The sequence below is a fragment of the Tenrec ecaudatus genome, chromosome 12 (genome assembly GCF_050624435.1).
Source record: "Tenrec ecaudatus isolate mTenEca1 chromosome 12, mTenEca1.hap1, whole genome shotgun sequence".
Lineage (NCBI taxonomy): Eukaryota > Metazoa > Chordata > Mammalia > Afrosoricida > Tenrecidae > Tenrec > Tenrec ecaudatus.
The window spans coordinates 9247389-9267413 of record NC_134541.1 but is presented as its reverse complement, the minus strand read 5'-3'; the positions used below and the strand labels follow the sequence as shown (position 1 = coordinate 9267413).

General features: G+C 52.1%; 1 protein-coding gene across 1 annotated transcript in view; it reads right to left on the bottom strand.

The window, feature by feature from the left end:
- The window catches only part of BCAS1 (brain enriched myelin associated protein 1), an 80566-nt gene that overhangs the window by 17274 nt on the left and 43267 nt on the right, over positions 1-20025 (bottom strand). The window contains exons 7-9 of the mRNA XM_075527696.1: positions 17772-17984; positions 10796-10837; positions 1870-2043 (exon numbers count right to left, since the gene is read on the bottom strand). Of these exons, the coding sequence (XP_075383811.1) occupies positions 1870-2043; positions 10796-10837; positions 17772-17984 (429 nt within the window). The remainder of the gene's footprint in view (positions 1-1869; positions 2044-10795; positions 10838-17771; positions 17985-20025) is intronic.

The following is a 20025-nucleotide window of genomic DNA, read 5'->3' as shown; positions in this document are numbered from 1 at the left end:
GTGCACAGGCCCTTGACACGGCTTGCTCTCTGAGAAGTTAGAGAAACTGAGAACAGCGCCGCCCCGCTATTTCCAAGAGGGCTGGCTCCACTCGCGGGCAGGCTACAATTTCGTTTTGTTCTGTTCTGCCAACGAGAATGGATCCCTTCGCAATGGGAGCCAGAGGGCATTGCAGAGCTGTTTTCTCAAAAGGGCGAAACCTCCCAAGACAAAGTAAACCAACGATACCACAGGTGGCTTTTACATGTTGCTCCCCGCTTCTCTCCCACTGATCTGAGTCTGCTGTGTCCTGTAAGGTCCTGATTGTGAGTTCTGGCATGCACATAGCTCTTCCTGGGTAATTCAAAAGATACCGACACGCATTCTTTCCAAGCCCATTGCCCTCAAGTCAGCAGCGACTGACAGTGATCCTACTGAACAGAGCAGACCTGTCTCACCTGGGCTGCAACCTTATGGGGGACCCACGTGAGACCTGCTGCATCAGTGGGCTCTGGTGTAGGAATCACTGTGAGGAAGCCACAGGACCAGTGTTTCGGTCTACAGCATGTATAGAGTTGCTATGGGTCGGAACTGGCTCGATGGCACCTAACAACCACTTGCTCCCTGGCAGGTAAGCAATAGGCACCCACCTGCAGCTGCTCTCCTCTGGGAAGTTCTAGCCTGCCCTGTGGGGCCACTGTGAGTCCAAATTGACTCAGCAGCTAACTGAGAAGTTGGTGGTTCAAACCCACCAGCGGCTTCATAAATGTTTATCTAAAGCCGAGCCCACAGCTGATGAGTCTTCCACCTTTCTCCCGGGGTGTGGCTGGTTCTTTCTTTCTGGGTGGCACAGTGGTTGTGTGTTGGGCTGCTAACCACAGGTTCAGCAGTTCGAAACCACCAGCCACTCTGAGGTTAGAAAGGTGAGGCTTTCTGCTCCCATCCAGATTTATAATCTTAGAAACTCAGGCTCAGAATCGACCCAATGGCAGTGAGTTTGGTTTGTTCTCTACCAATTAAAATCAAGGCGACTGCCCCAGATACCTGCTCACCGTTAGAACATCATTTTGTCATCTTTCTTCTCTGAATGATCTACAAATTTGCGCCTCTCACACATGACCTTGAAACCCGTTACCAAACTCACCTATGACTTGGGGACAACTTATTACTTAATCCTCGAGGCAAGAAAAATACCTTTTGTTCTTTATAGAGATAATCATATTTTCAAAGGAAACACTGTAGCCTGAACATAACAGAAAAAGCAGTAAAATTAGCCATAAGCAGAAGGCGACTTTACAAAAGCAGCAAAGGGCAACGATCACATTAACCTGTAGGGAGGTTGGGATTTGCTGACCCTCTGGACCAGCTCGACCTCTGCTTGTGTTAAAAATGGAGCTGGTTCTCGAGTCAGGTCTGACTCAGAACCACCCGTGTCCTGCGCTGCCCTCACAGGGTGGTGATGTTGGAGGCCACCCTGGCAGGCACTGTGTCACAGGGAGACCAGCTGCGGTTAAAGAAAGATGAAAGACTCTTCACCGTGCACCGAGACTGTGGCTCAGAAGATGCAAAAGAATGGTCCCTTTGCACCATTTGTATTTCCTATACCAACACCTCGCTGCCACTGGGGCAACGCTGGCTCAAAGTGACCCTACAGGACAGTCAACCTGCCCCCGTGGGTCTCCCAAGACTATAACTCTTAACGGGAGCAGAAAACCTTGCCCGTCTCCTGCAATTCCATAGACACCACCCACAATGATGTCGCACACAGCCTACACACACCACCCACCATGATCTCTCGTCCAGGAGCCTGCCGCCTGAAGCCCTTTGTTCTGGGCAGCTCTGCCCGAGGTACCGTACGCAGCTGGGCTGAACTGGAGCCGGACGGCTTACCATCTGCCTGAAAAATGCCAGGAGGGTCCTGGGTGGCTTGCTTGCTTCTTTGGCGGGTTTGACGTGCGCAGGTTGTGGCGCAGCGTCGACGATGTCCTCACTGAGGTCCGCCGGGGGTAAGGCCGACTTCGCGTCCTCTGACTTCCTCCTCTCCCCCGGTGACTCACCCACCACCTGGATTTCGTTGCCAGGCGATAACACAGTGAACTCAGCAGCCCGCTCCTGTCATGGCGTGGACGCTGGACGGCCTGCTTGCCCGGGTCCCCACGTGGGAACTGAGTGCCATCTCTGCACGGGCCCACGTGTGAGGACCGACACGTGCCAAGGCCACTTCCTGGGTCAGGCTGCTTGCACGTGGACTGTCCCTTCCCCAAGAAAGCCCAAAGCACAGACGGGTGGTCCCAGCATTTTGTTTGTTTGTTTTTAAATGCTAGAGCTAGTTTTGGAGTTTTGGGTGAAAGCTTTTAACAACAAAGTAGACTCCCATCTGGAAGTTTCCTGGATGTTAGTTAACTCCATCCCCACGTGTCCACATCCTCTTGAATTGTGTCCAGTAGGTTCCCGTCCTATGCTCTACGCTTCCTGCCCGCCTCCCTTCTCATCTTGGAATCAGACACAGGGTGAAGGGGACCGGACATCTAACCCCCTATGCCGGCCACCTTTTCTTCCTCATAGCTCTTTAATAGGCAGTGAGATCCTAGGAGGGAGGGAAGTCTTGATAGAATAGTGGTTAGGAATTTGGCTGCTAACTACAAGGTCTATGGTTCAAATCCAACCAGCCTCTCTGAGGCTAGATACATGATGCTTTCTGCTTTTTAGTTTCAGAACCCCTCATGGACAGTTCTACCCTGTCCTATAGGGTCACTATTATTCAAAATTGACTCAATAGCAGTGACTGAGTGCCTGAAACTCAGTAAGGAGCCCTGGTGGCCTGATGGTTGGCAGTTTGAACCCACCACTCTTCTCCTAAGAAGAAAGATGTGGTAGTCTCCTTGGAAACGCAGTGGAGCAATACGATCCCACCCTGCAGGGTCACCATGAGTCGGAATGGGCTGAATAGCAAGGAGCTGACGGGCGCTCATGAGATATCTTCATGGGAGCAGGAAGACGGGGGTGGTACGACAGTCATGGTTGTCTTTGCCAAGTTCATTCTCCATCCCCCAGCATGGTCATGGACTGCAAAACCGGTGAATGAGTGGCCTGGGCAGGAGTGGAGGTCAGTTAATGAATGAATAAGGAAGCCCCTCCCCCTCCACCAGCAGCTGGTTTGAGTGGCTTTTCTGCAAAGCAGTTTCTCCCCAGGCCTGGGAGAGAAGCAAGGGAATGGAAAGTGTCCTGGCCACTCTCCGAGTTGGGCACCTGGTGAAGTGGTTCTTCCCGACTCCCGCACAGGCCGGGTGCACTTACTTCACCCTGGAGGCAGCTGGGAGGGATGGAGCCCCTAGGGCAGGGTTGGGAACATGTGACCGGTGGGCCATATCCACGTACTCTGCCACTGAGTCCACTCTCACTTATAGTGACCCTACAGGACAGGGCAGAACTGCCTCTGTGGGCTTTCAAGATGGCAACTCTTTTCAGGAGTAGAAAGCCTCTCCTTTCTCTGAAAGCACATTTAATGATTTCAAACTGCTGACCTTGGAGTTAGCAGCCCAATTCTTAAGGCTCTCAAAATCATCGCACCTCTCATCAGAGAGGGGCAGTTCCAGCCACCATATTCTCAATGCCATCGAGTCGACGTCAACTCACAGTAACCCTCTAGGACAGGCTGGACCTGCCCCAGGGACTCTCTGAGACTGTAGCTGTCTATGGGAATAGAAAGCCCTGTCTTTCTTGCTTGGAGCGGCTGGTGGTTTTGAACTGCCGACCTTTCAACTAGCAGCCCAACCTGTAACCACTCTGCCACCAGCCCTCCTTAGCCATCACATCAGCTGTGAGTTAATGAAATGCTTGGCCAGTATGATCCTAGGAGGATGTTAGAAATATTGAAATGGACCTTGGCAGAGAAAGGTTCCCCACCCCTGCATTCAAGCATCAGAAGGACTGGGCATACCATGGGGCAGAGGGGCCTGAAGATTCTGGGGACACATGCCTCGACGGCGACTCAGAAGCCAATCTTTTCAGAAGCAGACTGCTACATCTTGCTCACAAGGAGTGGCTGGTGGATTCAAGCCTGCCAGACTTCTGGTTATGGTCAAGGTCGTAGCCACTGCCCTTGCCCACCAGGGCTCCTTCCTAGTGACCTCACTGCCTCTTAAAGTGGCTGTGGGAAGAAGGAATGGCCAGCATGGGGTTAGATGGACATTGCCATTCACCCTGCATCTGATTCCAGAATGGGAGGGTGAGTCAGGTGTCGTTGCCCTGATCCACTCCCTTGTCCTGTGTCCCATTCACACCTGGGACAGTTTCTGCATGTGCCTTGGGTCTCTGAAACAGGACAGAATCAACTGACCTGGAGAGGGGATTATATTGCTCAGTGATTGTTGCTATGTCATCCTCCAGCAGAGGTCCCCAAGTCATTGCACCTGCCAACTCCAGCTCCCAATCTGAGGGAGGCTTTTCTATGTTTAACGGCTTTCAAAACAAACAAACAAACAAAACTCAAGAAGATGAAGATCATGCAAGAGGCCCCCAAAGCCTACAATCTCGACAACCTGGCTCTTAAAAAAAAAAAAAAAGGAGTTTGCCGACCCTTGCTTCAGAGGAATGCATGTAGGGCCACCAAAACACGGGCATCCTGACACTTCTTGGCTGGTTCCAGACCCCAAGATTCCTTGTGGAAGAAAGGAGCCCGAGTCAGGGCTTTATTTTTCCCCAAGATAGTAATGTGCTTGTGGAAAGACTCTCACGCTTCCCATCACAAATGGAACATCGGCTGCAAAGGCCCCAGATAGGCTGCTTTGGGAAGAGGCTTGACTCTCTGCCTGGCCCCCTGGGGCAGAGACGTGGTCCATAAGAGATCTGTGAGCAGCAACCCCCGAGACCCGCCAGCAACATGCCACAGTCTCTCCCTGTCTGGCTGTTCTTTAAGACATGGACATAGGATTTCCCCCTTTGTCTACATGCAGGGGCTTCGAAGCATTTGTGGACAATGGAGTGGAAAGGTAGTAGACTGTTCTCCCCCCACCGGCTTTTTGAAGCTTGTTAAGATTGAAGCTGACGAGTCATGCACCCCAAAGTCCCCAGGGGGCAAGGCAGGTTCCATCAGCATAGACTGATCTAATAGAAGAAGGGGCACTGGAATGGCTGGGGAGCAAAAGTCATGTGTGGGCCCCATCTACAGACCGTCTAGAAGCCCCGGCTGGCCCCACCCTACATCTCTGGGGTTATGGCTTCCTGACCCCGTCCCTCCTCTAGGAAGTCACCCTCAGATTGGAGCCCAACCAGGGATGGCAGCTGGACAGTGAACACGAGCTTGGGTCTCCCCATGTCTGAGTCCCTGCAAAATACCCTTCAGTGAGAAAGGTCCTTGGTGATGGGTGGGTGGGTGGGGGGATGTCTGACATGGAGGCAATTTTTGGAGCAGTGATGAACACAAGCTCAGAGCCTGGGCTGAAATCTACTCTATCCTGGGCTGGGGGGCTCCAAGGGCGCCCACCACTCCACATCGCCACACCTCAGCGTTCTCCTCTCTCCGGGGAACACGGCACTCTTCAGAAAGCTGTTCTGAGGAGCAAGTGAGGCAATGCATACCAACATGTTCGCAGAACAGAACCTGGTCCCCTTTCAGCACTCCATTCACGCCGTGCACTATTGTTGATGTTACGATCAGCGCGGTTTACTCCCCAGGCATGATTTTTCTGGTCCCTCACTGGGAGCAGTTGTGTGACTCTGTCCAGCTTCCCGTACCAGCATCGTGCAAGGTGTTTTTTTAATAGATATACTCAATAAATAATTACAGCGACAGCTAGGGGAAAAGCCCATCATCCCCGGTCTACAGGTGAAGCATCTCAATGGTTAAATGATGTGGCCAAGGTCACGGCACAGGTAAGGAGCGGATCTCCATGGAAGTAAACTGGTTTTCCAGGGACCTGAGTAACAAGGCTTCACCAATGAAATTGGGGAATCAGACGCTTGAAATCAGGAAGTCGCAGAGTTGGTTCGGTGGCTCCATGATTCACGCAGGACCCGGCTCTCCCTCTGTCATCTTTGGCGTACTGTGTTCTCACTGTAAAAGTCGTCACCTCATGATCATAAAAGAGCTGCCGGGGCTCCAGACATCACTTCTCTGTCCCGATGATCCAAGGAGTTAGGAAGGAAAGGCAGAGAAACAGATATGTTGCGATGGGACGTCTGTATTTTGAACCTCCCCCAAATCAGGGTCCATACACCAGCCGGTCGAGGTCACATCTTTACTCCTGGACTTAACTGCTGGGGACTTGAACCGGCGACTGGCTTAGACCAATCACAGTCAAATACTCTGGGGTGGGGGCGGGCGTGGGGGGTGGGAGTTTCCATCTTTGCGTGAGATCCAGAGCAGAAGGGTGGAGGGGTGGGAAATAGGCCACTAAGAAATGAGTGACCCAGGGTTCTGGACATTCCTGTCTTTGAAGTTGGCTAGCCCCTGTGTGGTAAGCAAGGGCCTGGAGGGAAACCGAGCCCCAGGACAAAGCGGTGGGGCTTCGTGGCGGCGAGGGCTTCGCGAAGCAACGTTATGTGACTGCCACCAGGGCCCGTCCAGTGGGGAGCCTCAACTCCTAAGTGCTGGGCCACAAGCCCATCTCCTAAACATGGCAGCTTCAGTAGCCCAGGAAACAGGACTTGCAAACACTCCCGCTGGCTTTGAAGTGAGGCCCAGAAGCTGCTTGTGGGCTGCCAAGGAAAACCCATTGGCATGAGACTGGAAAGCCCAGAACGCCCTGGGCTGAAGCGTTGGATTGATGAGCATGCACAGCCACACGGACTCTCTGTTCCCTTGGATCATTCTCCAACTTCCTCTCAGGAGGGTGCTTTGGACGAAAAGCTGCGCCTTGTTCAGAAGACACGGTGGCCTCTGCCCATTCTAAGCTGGGGACAACGGGAGCTCCAGAGTCTAGATGTGACCGTGTTTCAGCGTTAATCCCCACGGGTTGCTTTTCCCAGGGAGGCGGCGTTCACAGCGCGAAGATGCAGGTGCGTCAGCGTCGTTGCTGTTCTGAGTCCTATTCCTTGAGTCTGTACTGACTCATAGCGACTTGATCTACGTACAACAGAACGAAACACCGCCTGGTCCTGCACAATCGTGGCAACGTTTGAGCCCAAGGTTGTAGCCGCTGTGTCCATCCATCTTGGTGAGGTTCTTCCTCGCTGCTCTTGTCCCTGTACGGAGCACGATGCTCTTATCCAGGGACTGATGTTCTCAGATAACATCCAAAAGACACGAGGTGACTTGCTTCTGAAGAGCGTTCTGGATGAACTTCTTCCCAGACAGATCTGTTTGTTCTTTTGTCAGTCCACGGTACTTTCAATAGACTCCCCAGCAACACAGTTCAAGTGCACATTTCATAGAGACGTAAAGCATTCGGTGTCACTTCTATTTTCGACCATACCTGCTGGTAATCAGAGGTGGCTCTGGCGTTGGTTGGTAGGCATGTTTGGGAAAGTAGCAAGGAGAGCAAAGAAACAAATTAAACTTGACCCCAAGAAGCCGTCAGAACTCACTAGGAAGGCTGACGGTTATCATGAGCTGCCATCGCGCTGGGCCCCACTCCTGTGGACCTTGTTACAATGAGATGGAACCGCTGTGATCTATGTTGTTTCCAAAGGCTGTAGATCACCACGCTTTTCTTTCTCATCTCTCTTGGTGTGGAGGTTCCACCAAAACTTGTTCAGCATCATAGCAACACGCAAGCCTCCTGTGATCACCGGGCCACGGCTGAGCTTGGGGGTGCAGTGGCCAGGTCCCTGGACTGGAAGGTCATAATGTTAGCAGGAAGTCTTCTTAATCACACACCTAACTGTCCTGATTACAGTCAAGTCTATTGGGTTGACTCACCTCTCTGTCTCTTTCGAGTGGAGGGCATGAGGGAGGCCCCGCGGTCAACCTGTCTCCCCTCCGTGTGGGCACTGGGTCAGCCGGGAGACGTACAATTTTCCCAGGAGATTTCCAGTGGGGCGGAAGCACTCCCTCATAGCATTAGGTCTCCGAGTGCCGGCAATGACCACAGGTGGCATCCGCTGATATTTCCTGCAGGTGGGCTGGTGGCCGGAGTCTCTGGTGTGGCTTCTCAGCTCTGCCACAGGACCAGGAAGGCAGCCATGAGGAAGGCAGCCATGGAGCATGTGGGGAGGAGTGGGGGTGCCTGTGCCCTAAGAACCGATCTATGGACAGTGGTAATCAAATCTGAGATCATTTATACTCGTCCTCCAAAACCACCCTCCTTTAGACCTCCAGCCCCTTGCCCCTCAGCCACTTGGCAAGATTCATCCTTTCCTGAACACCTGGGTTCTGCAAAAATGGGTGGTGGCCCAGATGGGGCCATGGCTGTGGTCTGCCTACCCCAGGATGAGTGTTTCTTGGGCCTTGGACTCTGACCTAGGACCCAGTACAGGCATTCTCCCTATTCCGTTCTCAAAGCAGCCCCAAAGGGCAGCTAACATGCTCGCTGCCCTTGCACAGACGCGTACACTGAGGCTCAGGAGGTGGTGCAACCCGGGTGGAGATGGTGAGACCTAGCGGCCTTCCACCCAAGGGGTGAGCAGAGAGAAACGCATCGTCACCACTGAGCCAACGGAGTGCCTTGGCAGTTAAAGCGGGGTGTCCAAGGCTTTGCTTATCTTCCCTAAAAGAAATGCTTCGTGTTATCTTTTGGCACCGAAGGCTGAATTCTCATGGAGAGCTTCTCTGTCTGTCTCAGACTTCACTCCAGAAGGGAAGAAATGCCCAGGGCTGCCTGCCAGAAACCCACTCTGTGTTCCCGCAGTGGGGCGTGGGGGTGGGGATGGGAGGGGGCGCTGTAGGACAAACAGGTGTCCTCAAAAGACTAACTGAGCGCTAACACTCCCCAAATGACTCTTTTCTTCTTTATCTTCAAAACAACAACAACAACAACAAAACACTCAGCCCTGAAAATCTGAAAAGGGAATTGATGCTCTGAGTGCAACCCACAACTTTTTACTTAAAAAACAAAGCAACCAATGAGGCCTGTAAGATTCATGGGGCCCCTCTTTGCCAGTGGCTGAGATAACTAGAGATTATGAGTCTCCATCCAAAAGCTAGCCAATCCACAGGACATTCTAGATCTATGAGAGACCTGCGTTTTGAGGTTAGCGATGGCTATAGAAAACGTGGATTTTAGAAGGTCTCCGTTCTACAGAGAATTCTAACATACCACCTCCGTTTTAATTCCCTTTCCACCCAGAGGACAGCATGTCTGTAACTTGCTTGGATTTCCCACATCTGCTATGCCTCAGCGGGATAGAAATACATGAAAACACAGGCCCCGCCCCTGGGCAGGTGGGACAAGCAACACTGGGGAGGATGTGAAGCAGGTGCTTGCCTTGGCGAGGCGAGAGCGATCTGTTTCCTGTCTTGAGCGCCTGCCTGTGAATTCACTTATTCTCACTTCAGTGTTGCGTTTTTACTCTTAAGACATACTCAGGGCAGAGGGCTGCTATTTCCGGTCTGGAACGCTCAAGGCGCCCAGTTTTAAAGCTCCCTCAAAGAGTTTTTGGAAAGATCCATTTGATGTTACTTTTGGGGGTGGGTTTCCATGTGGGTTCATCTCCTTCGGATGTAATCATTCTTTCTGGGAATTCCAGACCATGCTTTTACAAGGTCCACGGCACACACACACACACAAGGACCTAGAGCTCCAATCTAGTGGTGTTGCCCAAGATGGGTGGCACCACCCCCTGCTGTGGGGGGAGGGCACTGGGACCCGGGTGTGTGTGTGCAAAAGCAGATAACCTAGCCTTGATCCTGGATGGTGGGGGTCAGGACAAGTTTTTAATGGTCAGGGGTCTTCCTTTCTCTCTATTTCTAAAAAGGGGGGGTTGGCCAACTCAGTGTGAGAGCCTGTGTTGTGGGCAGTTGGCGCCCTAGCCCAAGACCAACAGCCCTGGTCGGCATCTATCTACTGTGGAGGTGGTTGTGCCTGGTGCACCTGCCCGCCCCCCACCGCCCGGAGTGAGCAGAGAAGCTGAGCAGCCGTGCGAACAGGTGGAAGAGCAATCACTGTAGAGTCAAGGAGAGGGTGTGGCTCCGAGGGGGTGCAGAGCTGTTCACCCACTGGGTAGACTCTTTCAGCCCCTCAATGACAAATAGTTACATGTTCTGATTTTGCATTTAGTTCCCACGGACCTCATGGGTGTTACAGAGTCCCAGAGGCACAGCAGTTAAGCAACTGGCTGCTAAACCAAAAGGTTGGCAGTTCAAACCCACTCAAAAGCTCTGAGGGAGAAAGATCTACTGCTTTGTTCCGGGGACGGGGGGAAGGGATCACAGCCTGGGAACCCCCATCTTCTCATAGCACCCCTACAGGACAGAGTAGAACTGACCCTTTGAGTTCCCGAGGCTGCACATCCTTACAGGTGCCAGGCTCACTGCCATGGAGTCTATTCGGACTCACGGTGGCCCTGTTAGGCAGAGCAGAACTGTCCTGGTGGGTTTCCCAGGCTGTGAATCTTTATGGCAGTGGAAGGCCTCATCTTTCTCCCGAGGAAGAGCCATCACTGGGTTTGAACTGCTGACCTGGAGCCTGGCAGCCCAAGGAATAACCCACGATGCTATGGGGCAAATATTGATCAGATGGGACGCCACAACCACACATGTTACAAATCCAGTGTGGTTCCCCAGCAACCCCCAATCATATGAGTGGATGAAAGAGTCCATGGCAGAGGGGTGACCCTCGGGTCATGCAGGTACATGAGACCCCAGGGCTGGGCCACTACCAGTCCAGCATGCTGCCCGTGAGGGTGGAATGATTCTGCCATGGGACATGCAACTTACATTCTCCTCTGACCCTGTGGGGGCGGAGTCCTCTTTATTGGACTAAAGGGAAGAGAAATGCAAGAGTCAGGGTGCTAAAAAAACAAACAAAACACCTACAAAAAAGTGAAGGATTAGTGGGCTAGTGTTTCCTCCTGTTGCAACTCTTGGACATTGAGTTGTTTATGGTAAACTTTGTTCCAAAGAAAGACTTGAAGGAAGCTGACGGAAGTGGAATGGTAAAGATGAGTTTGTAAGAGGAGGAGGAGACGTCCCACAGTTGACGGCGACGATGTCTGCACAGCCCTTCTCGATGGGACTGACCGAACCATGGAACTGTCTGATACGCTCAGGACAAAGGGAAATGTAAACATGGCAGAGAGGCCGTATACACTAACTGATGGGGTTTAAAATGCAACACAGGGAACATAGGCAGACAGACAGACAGACATAGTAGAGTCCAGCGAGGAGGTTCTGCAGAAAACACCAGCCCCAGTCTTGGCCAGAGGGTTGAGATGTACATTTTCAAGTCATTGATGAAGCGAGGGAAATAAGGACAGATCACTCAATAAGCCATAACGGTTGGGTAAATATCAATTAGCCATTCGGGAAAATTCTGCAACCGACTAGAGAAATCTGTCCCAGGAGCGAGCTGGAGGCAGCAGGCCTTGCCATGTCAGCCTTATTCTGACCAGAAGCCAGTAGTCAGCACAGGGGCTGTTTGTCCCAGCTGCCCTCAGTATGCACCCATCTCCTCGTGCCAATACTCAGTCTGCCTGGCATGCATCTACGGAGGCCAAGAGCCTGTTCACAGACCCTGTGAATCTCACCTCTGGGGTTCCAAGTCAAGAGCTTGTAGTGGTGAATTTAATGTGTCACCATGGCCAGGTTATAAGCTCCAGAAACTCATGCTATATAGTGCAGACCCATAGTGACAGGGTACAACTGCCCTGTGAGTTTCTGAAATGAACCCTTCACCTGCATAGAAAGCCCGATCTTTCTCCTGAGCAGTGGCTGGTGGCTTTGAACTGCTGACCTTGCACATGTTAGCCCATTGAGTAACTGCTACACCATTTAGACTCCTTTGGCTAGGTCAGGGGTCGGCAAACTTTTGAGATGGAAGAGCCAATCTTGTCCTTCACAACAATTTAAGAAGTACTCGAGAGCCACAAGCCTATTTTTTTTATTAATCATTTTATTGAAGGCTCGTACAACTCTGATCACAATCCATCCGTCCATGGTATCAAGCACATTTGCTGCCATCATCACACAAGTCTATTTTTACAAACAAATGAAATCAACAGTGTCTGAATAATATCCTTTAAAAGTATATGGCTCCCGGGCCAGTTTGCTGAGGATATGACTAGGGTATGGCGGTGGTTGGCTGATTGGCTGAACACGAGTAGAGTCGAGAGGCTGCCGTGAAGTTGCATTCGGGGAAGAAGTTAGCTTTAAGAACAGATGGTTCTCTAACAGGTGGGTGGGTCTCAATTAACCCCCTGGAGACTTTCAGAGCAGTAAAGGGGTTCTCCCTAGGAAGTGTGCTCTCTCTAGGCCACACAGTGACATTTGCCCCAAGCCCCTTACTCTTCACTCCCTGCACCGCCTGGCCTAGAGGCTTTGAGACCCACGACTGCAGGGCCCTCCCGCCTCCAGCCAGTGGATCTTGGAGTCACCAGAGTGGGAGTCGCCGCGAGGGCAGGGAGTTTGGTTTGTGTTTGGAACTTTGCCTGGTCATGTGACCTAATCCCTTAAAGCCAGTCTTTCTCTCTCTACAGCCCGGCTGGTTGTTGAGTTGATTGAGGCTCCTGGCAGCTCCACAGGTTTTTGCTGATTGCATTCTGGGCACTAGATCACCAGGCCTTTCTTCCAAGGTGCCGCTGGGTGGTCTCAAACAGAAGACACCACCCAAGGACTCCATTTATGTGCACTGGCCCCTGAAAATGGCTGATGTTTGTACATGTAAACAGCACAGTGCTGCACTTGGTACGGGTTGGTTATCGATAGCGCTTTTGATGAATGCTGGGAAGCAGGACTATCGACAACCTATTAGACCTATCCTAGGCTCCTCTTGGGAGCCCTGGTGTTGTAGTGGCGATGCACTGGGCTGCGATCTGCATGGTTGGAAACCAGCAGCAGCTCTACTGGAGAAGGGCTAGGCTGACTAGGTCTGTAAACAGTTACGGGCTCAGAAACCCACAGGAGGTGGCTATGGGTCAGCACTGACTCGATGGCAGTGAGATTGGTCTTGGTTGGGAGGCTTCTCTTCCCGAAGTCTGCCTAAGCCAGATAAACGTTTTCTCCCAAAGTGCATCATAAACCAACATTGTAAACACCAGCCCGAGACTATCTTAGGTTTCAAAGGCTGAATGGGGTGTGGGAGATGTGGGTTTAGCTACAATCTGGCTGGCCTGTTTATACTGGGCTTTGGGGGGGGGGGGGAGAGAGCTGTATTTGGCGTGAGATGACTTCAGGAGATTTCCAAAACAAAGGGAAGCGTTTAAGGGCAGCCTGGAAGAGGCCTAAAAGGATTAGCCTATAGCGCTGCCTCCCAGCCTCCATCAACATTCGCCATGGTTAACTGAGCATGTGCAGCCACTGTGCTAAATGGTTACATGGATGAGCATCAGCGGTTTCCTAGGCTGATGGTCAACACATCACACCCGTGTGAAGCAAAGCCCAGGGACACTCTCATTGATTGTGCCAGTATTCTGAGATCTGTATTGGCTATCTTTTTGATGACGTTCATGGACCCACACAGGGTGCAAACATGGTGGGTAATCACTCTTCTGTTATCGATCAAGAGACTGGTAAAAACTTTGAACCAACAGGGCCAATACCATGTTCCATAGGCCTTCCAGAAAGGGGCTTCTGGCAGTGGGGCTTGGTTGTCTTTGGGGGTTGGGGCTACCATTCAACAAGCTACCAAGTCACTGTACTGGGCTGCATCTGGCAGCAGGGTGAATGCTTTCTATTGGTTTTCCATGTCAGGGCTCACCGTGGGCGCAGATTGTCCCCAGGATGAGTCCCAGTCAACTCGATGGCTGTGACTTTGGGTTTTACTTTGGCTCCAACATCTGTTGAACGTTGGCTCCTCCTCCAACACAGATGTCCTTTGGAGCTTGGAGGTGTCCCTGGCTGTCCTTTAAAGCTGACCTCGGCATGTCAGCATCCTCAGCAGGCCATCGCTCTGTCTGCTCCTTGACTGGAAGTTCTTCCGTTTCTTCTCTTTATCATCTTTATTTCAAACTGGCTGCTTCCCAGGTGGAAACTCTGTTGCTTTCTTTGGGACACAGGAGAGTTGCCCCATCGGGGTTTCCTGGCTTCCAACTTCAGGGAAGCAGGTCACTAGGCTTTGCTTGTCTTCTGCCTCTAGGTGGGCTCAAACCGCCAACCTTTAGGTCTTCGGTCGAGTGGTACGGACCTGCCATCCAAGAGCGCTGGGTTGCAAACTTCACAGAGTGAAGAGCCCTCACCGAATGCTGAATGCTGGTCACCCAGCATGTTTTCTTACCCAGTCCTTCTAATAACCACGAGGGCAGGTCTCACCGGCCAGGTCTACAGCGGGGGGATCGGAGGCTCAGAGGGTTTGCGTGAACCACTGGAGTTCAACAGCTGGCGGCGTCAGAATGGAGACGAGATCATGTGTCTTTCTGGCTTCAGGGCTCATTTGACTCGACCGGCGGTCACGAGGAGAGGCGCTCCTTTGGCGTGACCTTCCAAATACACGAGTGACTCTGTGCACACCTGTGGTGTACTTTGTGCCCCAAGTGGATCACAAGCCATTTAATAATAGCACAGGGGTCTCATACTTTTTGTGCCGACTGGGGGTGGTGTTGGTGGCACCAGAAGTCACACTGGGATATTGAGCTTATGACCAGCCAGAGTGGTCCGTGGAAGGAGGAGGACACCATTCACTGAGCATGCGCTCTGTGGCAGGTGCTGGGTGTGCACAATTACTGTGTTCTCCTCACAGCACGTTGAGACCAACACCTGCCCGACGCTGCTGTTGTTGCTAGCTGCCTTTGGGTAGGAGCTGACCCACAGTGACCCCGTGGAACGCAACCAAGTCCGGTCCTGATCCATCCTCACATTCTTGACTAGATCCAGCCCTTGTTGAGGCCATTGTTTCGATCCATCTTGTCGAGGGTCTTCCTCATTTGCTCCGACTCTCTCCTTTCCCAAGCATCATGTCCTGCTCCAGGGACTGGTCCCTTCTGGTGACATGTCCAAAGCACACGAGACAGGGTCTGGCCATCTGCTCTTCGAAGGACCCTTCTGGCTGTACTTCCTCTGAGATAGATGTGTTCATTCTTCCGGGGTCGATGCCGCCGTCAGTGCTCTGCTGTAGGACTCCAGGGCTGCCTAAGGTTCCCGAGGCCCCCGATTCCCCTCCCGGGGGATGTTCCAGGCTGACTGTACACAGGGCTCTCAAGCTCAATCCTCCCACCCCTTTCATTAAGCCGAAGCGGAGCAAGAGACCAAACAGAACAAGGATGTTCTGCAAGGCCACGGAGCCAGGAGCAGCCCAGTTAACGCTGGCTCTACAAAGGCATGCTCGCTCCAGTAATTAGTCTTAACCATTATTTCTTCTTCCTGTTTGTTTTTGGCAAGGCCATCACAACGTGAAGTTCACTTCTTCAATGGTCCCCGTTCTTCGGTATACCGACAGTAAGAATACCATCAGCAACCAAGACCATGCATTTTGGCCACAGTTTCATAGTCAAATATGGGGGAAGCCATCTGTAATGGACACCATCAGAGACTTCCAGATGCCGAAGTCTGCTTCGCCACACGCTGCTCCATGGGCACTCGGCAGAGTGTGGGTGTGCGTGGTGCTGGCTATCAGGGGAAGTACGAAAACACCCCAGTGTTTTTTAAGCACCCTTCAAATACCTCCTTAAAAACAAAAAACAAAACAGGAGTGAATTTGGGAGCCCAAAGGTGCTCCACTTGAGCGAAAAGTACACAAAGGTCCTCGTTCGGCATGCGGCTTGGGCATGGGTGTCCCCCAGGAAGGTCAGCGGTGGTGTGCAGGGCCTGGCTCCCCATCGGCTCTGCCAACCTGCCTCGTCACACAGGGAGGCACGGCACAAAGAATGTGATCAAGCTTGGGGGTGAATATGGGGAACAGTCCCTACTTATGCTCCATGGGGCATTTTCTTCTCCCCCCACCCCCCGATCTGGCAAAAGAAAGACACGATTTAAAAAAAAAGAAAGAAAGAAACATGCGATTTACAGGAGCCTGAGCCCTGGTGGTGTAGTGGTTACATGCCCTGCGCTCCAACCATAAGGTCAGCCATTGGAAATTACCAGCCGTTCCTGGGGAGAAAGACGGGGCTTTCTACTCCTGGGAAGAGTCACAGTCTCAGAAACCCACAGGGACAGTTCTACTCTGTCCTATAGGGTCGCTGTGAGTCAGCATTGACTTCATGGCTCTTGGGGCAAAACTGGGCTATGCATTGAGCTGCCATCCATAAGGTCGGCAGTTTGAAAACACTCACTCCTTGGAGGGAGGAAGATGAGACTGTGTGTTCCTGTAAAGAGTTTAAATCTTGGAAACCCATAGGGGCAGTTCTACTCTGTCCTGTAAGTGAGATTGCATGGCAGCGAGCTAAATCTTAGTTTGGAAATGGGTTTCTTTGGCTTGTCTTAGCATCTAGACTGACTCATGAAACAAACAAACGAGCCAACGAAACAGTTGAGACAGAAATGCACAGATTCTGCCACGAGGAGGGGGCTGACTCGGCAAGGGGCTTGGCCATCAAAGATGAGCCAGTGTGTCCCCTATGAATGTCAGTGATTGGAAGAGGAAGCCCTGGAAGCCATCACTCAGGAGCTCCCCAAACGGGGCAACACACCCAACAGCAAAGTGGACGTGGCTTGTGCCCGACTCCCCGGAGCACAATGGGAATGCGTTGGGTGGGGAACATCCACTACCCCTCCGCCACCTTCTGTGTTTCCCCTGTGGTCAGCTCATCTCTGCCACCCCCACCGCACACACTGCACCCAGCGGGAAGCTCTTCCCCACCCCATTTCGCTGAGGAGCAAGTTCAGAAGAAGGAATGAACTATCAGCTGCAGAGAAAGACGATCGGAACAGGATGCTGCCGGCCGAACCACCACCAGGGTGTCCACGAAACGCTGCCGTCTGCTCTCTGGGCAGAGCCTGGCAGGGACACTGCTGTCCTGCAGCAAACAGACAGGAAGAGGCACCAACAGCATCCAGCTGGGGGCTGGCCAGGCTCATAAAGCCTATGCTGCTAGCAAGCATCGCCTGCCTTCCTCGTGCGACGGACGCGGCATGGATTTTGGATGAATGGCGAAGGTGGATCTTCCGGTTCTATGAATGCCACAGGCGCACCTGCGTGTACACACACACACACACACACACACACACACACACACACACACACGTCTTTTGACTAAAGATAACACAGGTGAAAGTTCAGGGACACCAACATTCTCAGAACATCTCAGTCGCTATCCCCATCCAAGCTCCTGTGAGAACCAAAGCCAGTCAGGGGTTGGCATGTCCTGGAACTGGCCTGCGCTGGTGGTGAGCTGGGGGACCCGCTCCCTGGGTTGACCCCGTGGCCCACCATGGGGAAAAGAGAAGGGGAAACACCCAGAGGTGGTTGGTTTCTTTGGGGGGCGAGCTCACAGAGGACACCCGGAAGAAGCACTTGGTCAAGCACCATTTCAGAGAGAGCATGAAGTCATGAAATATCACAACCTTGAGCCATGAACCCGAATCATGAGAGGAATGGAGAAGTCTCTTGGTCCCCCCCGGTACTGTCCCACCGAACGCATGTTGTTGTGGAGTTAACACAACAGGCCTTCCCCCCCCCCCACCCCATCTTGATAGCAAGCAGAGTCATTGAAGGAGGCAACAGGAGGTTCAGAGGGGACGGAAGGCTCTGAGCGAGTGAGTGAACAGTGGCCGCAGCACTGGAGCGCTCGGCAGGTCTTAGGGAACCTGGGAAAGACACACTTACCTTTTTCCAGAACAGCTTGCCCAGAGGCAGCGAGGTGGGCCCCGCTCTCTCCTTGGGGCTCTCCTTGGCTGTCTCAGGGGCTGCTGCAGATGGTGCGGGCACGGAGGGGCTGCAGCTTTTAGTGTTCTTGGCTGCCCCTTGGGTCTCCTGGGGTACAAAGTTGGCTTTGTCTGACTTGGGGTCAGCCAAAGCGGGGGGTGACTTTTCAGCACCCTACAGAGTGAAACACAAACGAGGGGAAATACTGAGAAGTCTCAAGTGTCCCGAAGGGAAGGATGGAGTTCTCAATCACTCTAACAACAACAACAACAACATGGGCTGTGAGAAGGTGTGGTGCTAATGTTCCTCTTGGCAAATTTCTGCATTTCTCCAAATTCTCTACTAGGAACATGGACTTCGGTTAATATTCTGAGGATTTAAATATAAAAAAGTCAAGATTTCCCCCCCCCCAAAAGACCATGACTTTAAAGTGTGGTTATGCACATCGCAGTGGTGAATTAGGAAGGACTCCAGGTGACAGTAGGCACTTAGCTGTCAGATGGTGGCGTTCTCTGGGCTACGAGTCTCCAAGGGATTGTCATGAAGTGTCCCCATCAGGAAAAGCTTCTTGAGTAGAGGCCCCCAGTACACGCATACTGGCTTATGGATCTACGACAAGCTTGTACTGATTACCTACATCTGAACTTAAATAACCAACCAACCCACCATCCAACCTGCCAACCAACCAGCCAACAATCCTTGTCTTTCTTGGAAAGCAGATTGGTGGCAACCAATCCACCAAGCAAGCAAACAAACCAAGCTCACCACCATCCAGTGAGTGCAGACTCATAGCCACCCTATAGAACAGGATAGAAATGCCCCCAGGAGTTTCCAAGGCTGTCAGTCTTTATGGGAGTGGAAAAACCTGGTCTCCTACCTTGGCTTGGTTGATGGGTTTGTACTGCTGACCTTGAAGTTAGCAGCCCAACATGTGACCGAATTAGAAGAAGAAATTCTGTGTTTTCCTTCCTGCCCCCATTTGGGTGCTCACTGGGCAGAGGGGGGGGGGGCAAGTTGGGGGGGAGGAGCTACACAGTGAACCTGTGATACCTGAAGCTCCCCAGGAGGACCTGGTATTTTTGGGGGTCCCTTCAGTATTTGGCCTTTGAAGGGGTGCAGTTTAATCACTTTTCTGATATTTGCCTTTGCCTTTTCTAGTAGGCTCTGCTTTTTAGAGGTGTTCCCTGAGGCTGAGGAGGAAGAGCTAAAAGAACCCCATTTCTTCGCTTTGAGAGCCAGTCCCACACCCCGCAACCAATACTTCAATGTCTAGTGTTACTCATTTAGCTTGTCCAGCCCCCACTCCCTCCTCTCTCCCTCCCAGGCTCTCAGGGGCCATCTACCTTCTGCAGTGACCAGGCCATTCATCCCTCCTAAGTATTGGGATCCGCGCAGGGTTGGGAGAATTCTAATCCTCATTTGTCTCCGCATGATTAAAATCACCAGTGTTTAACAGGCATGAACACCAGGTGCCTCTGAGCTAGCTTCTCTGTCTTCACCATCTTTTGTTTTATGACTTTTTGCTCCAGGATCTGTGACTCAGGACCTGGAAAGTCCCGGGGATAGTCAAAATAGGGTCTGGACAAATTCAGGAAGTTTCCCAATATTTCTGATGCTGAGAAAAGTCTTGGAGGGCTTGCTCCAATGGCCCACGATTTCAGGCACTCCACCTGGCCTGAGTTACGCTGCACCCCTTCAGTCTGGCCCTGTGAACTCCCCCTAGCACTCCCACTCCCCCAACCCCCCAGCACTTGGCTTCCACACAGGGTGCTTGGGAATCTCATGGCACTTCATGAGACAGAAATGCAATCAGTCTGTGCTGGCTTTGTTTTTGTGCTGACACCGATCGAGTCGATGCTGACCCACGGCGACCCTACAAGACAGGGTAGACTTCATTGCCCCTGGGGCGTTCTGAGGCTGTCAGTGTTTAAGGGAGCAGACAGCCTCAGCTTTCTCCTGTTGAGAGCCTGCTTGTTTCGAACTCCTGACCTTGGGGTTAGCTTAGCAGCCCCACAGTCACCCAGGGCTGAGTTCAAATCAGGAGTTCAGGAGCCCAAGTCTAGAAGCGACTTTTGAGACACTCGAAAATCCAAGAAGCTCCACAGTGCCACTTAAGCGTAAGAAACTGCACAAGGCTGGAATTTAAAAATAATATTTGCGCTCTATCAACGGTCGTGTCCAAATGACCTGATTCGGAAGGTTCCAGATGGTCTCG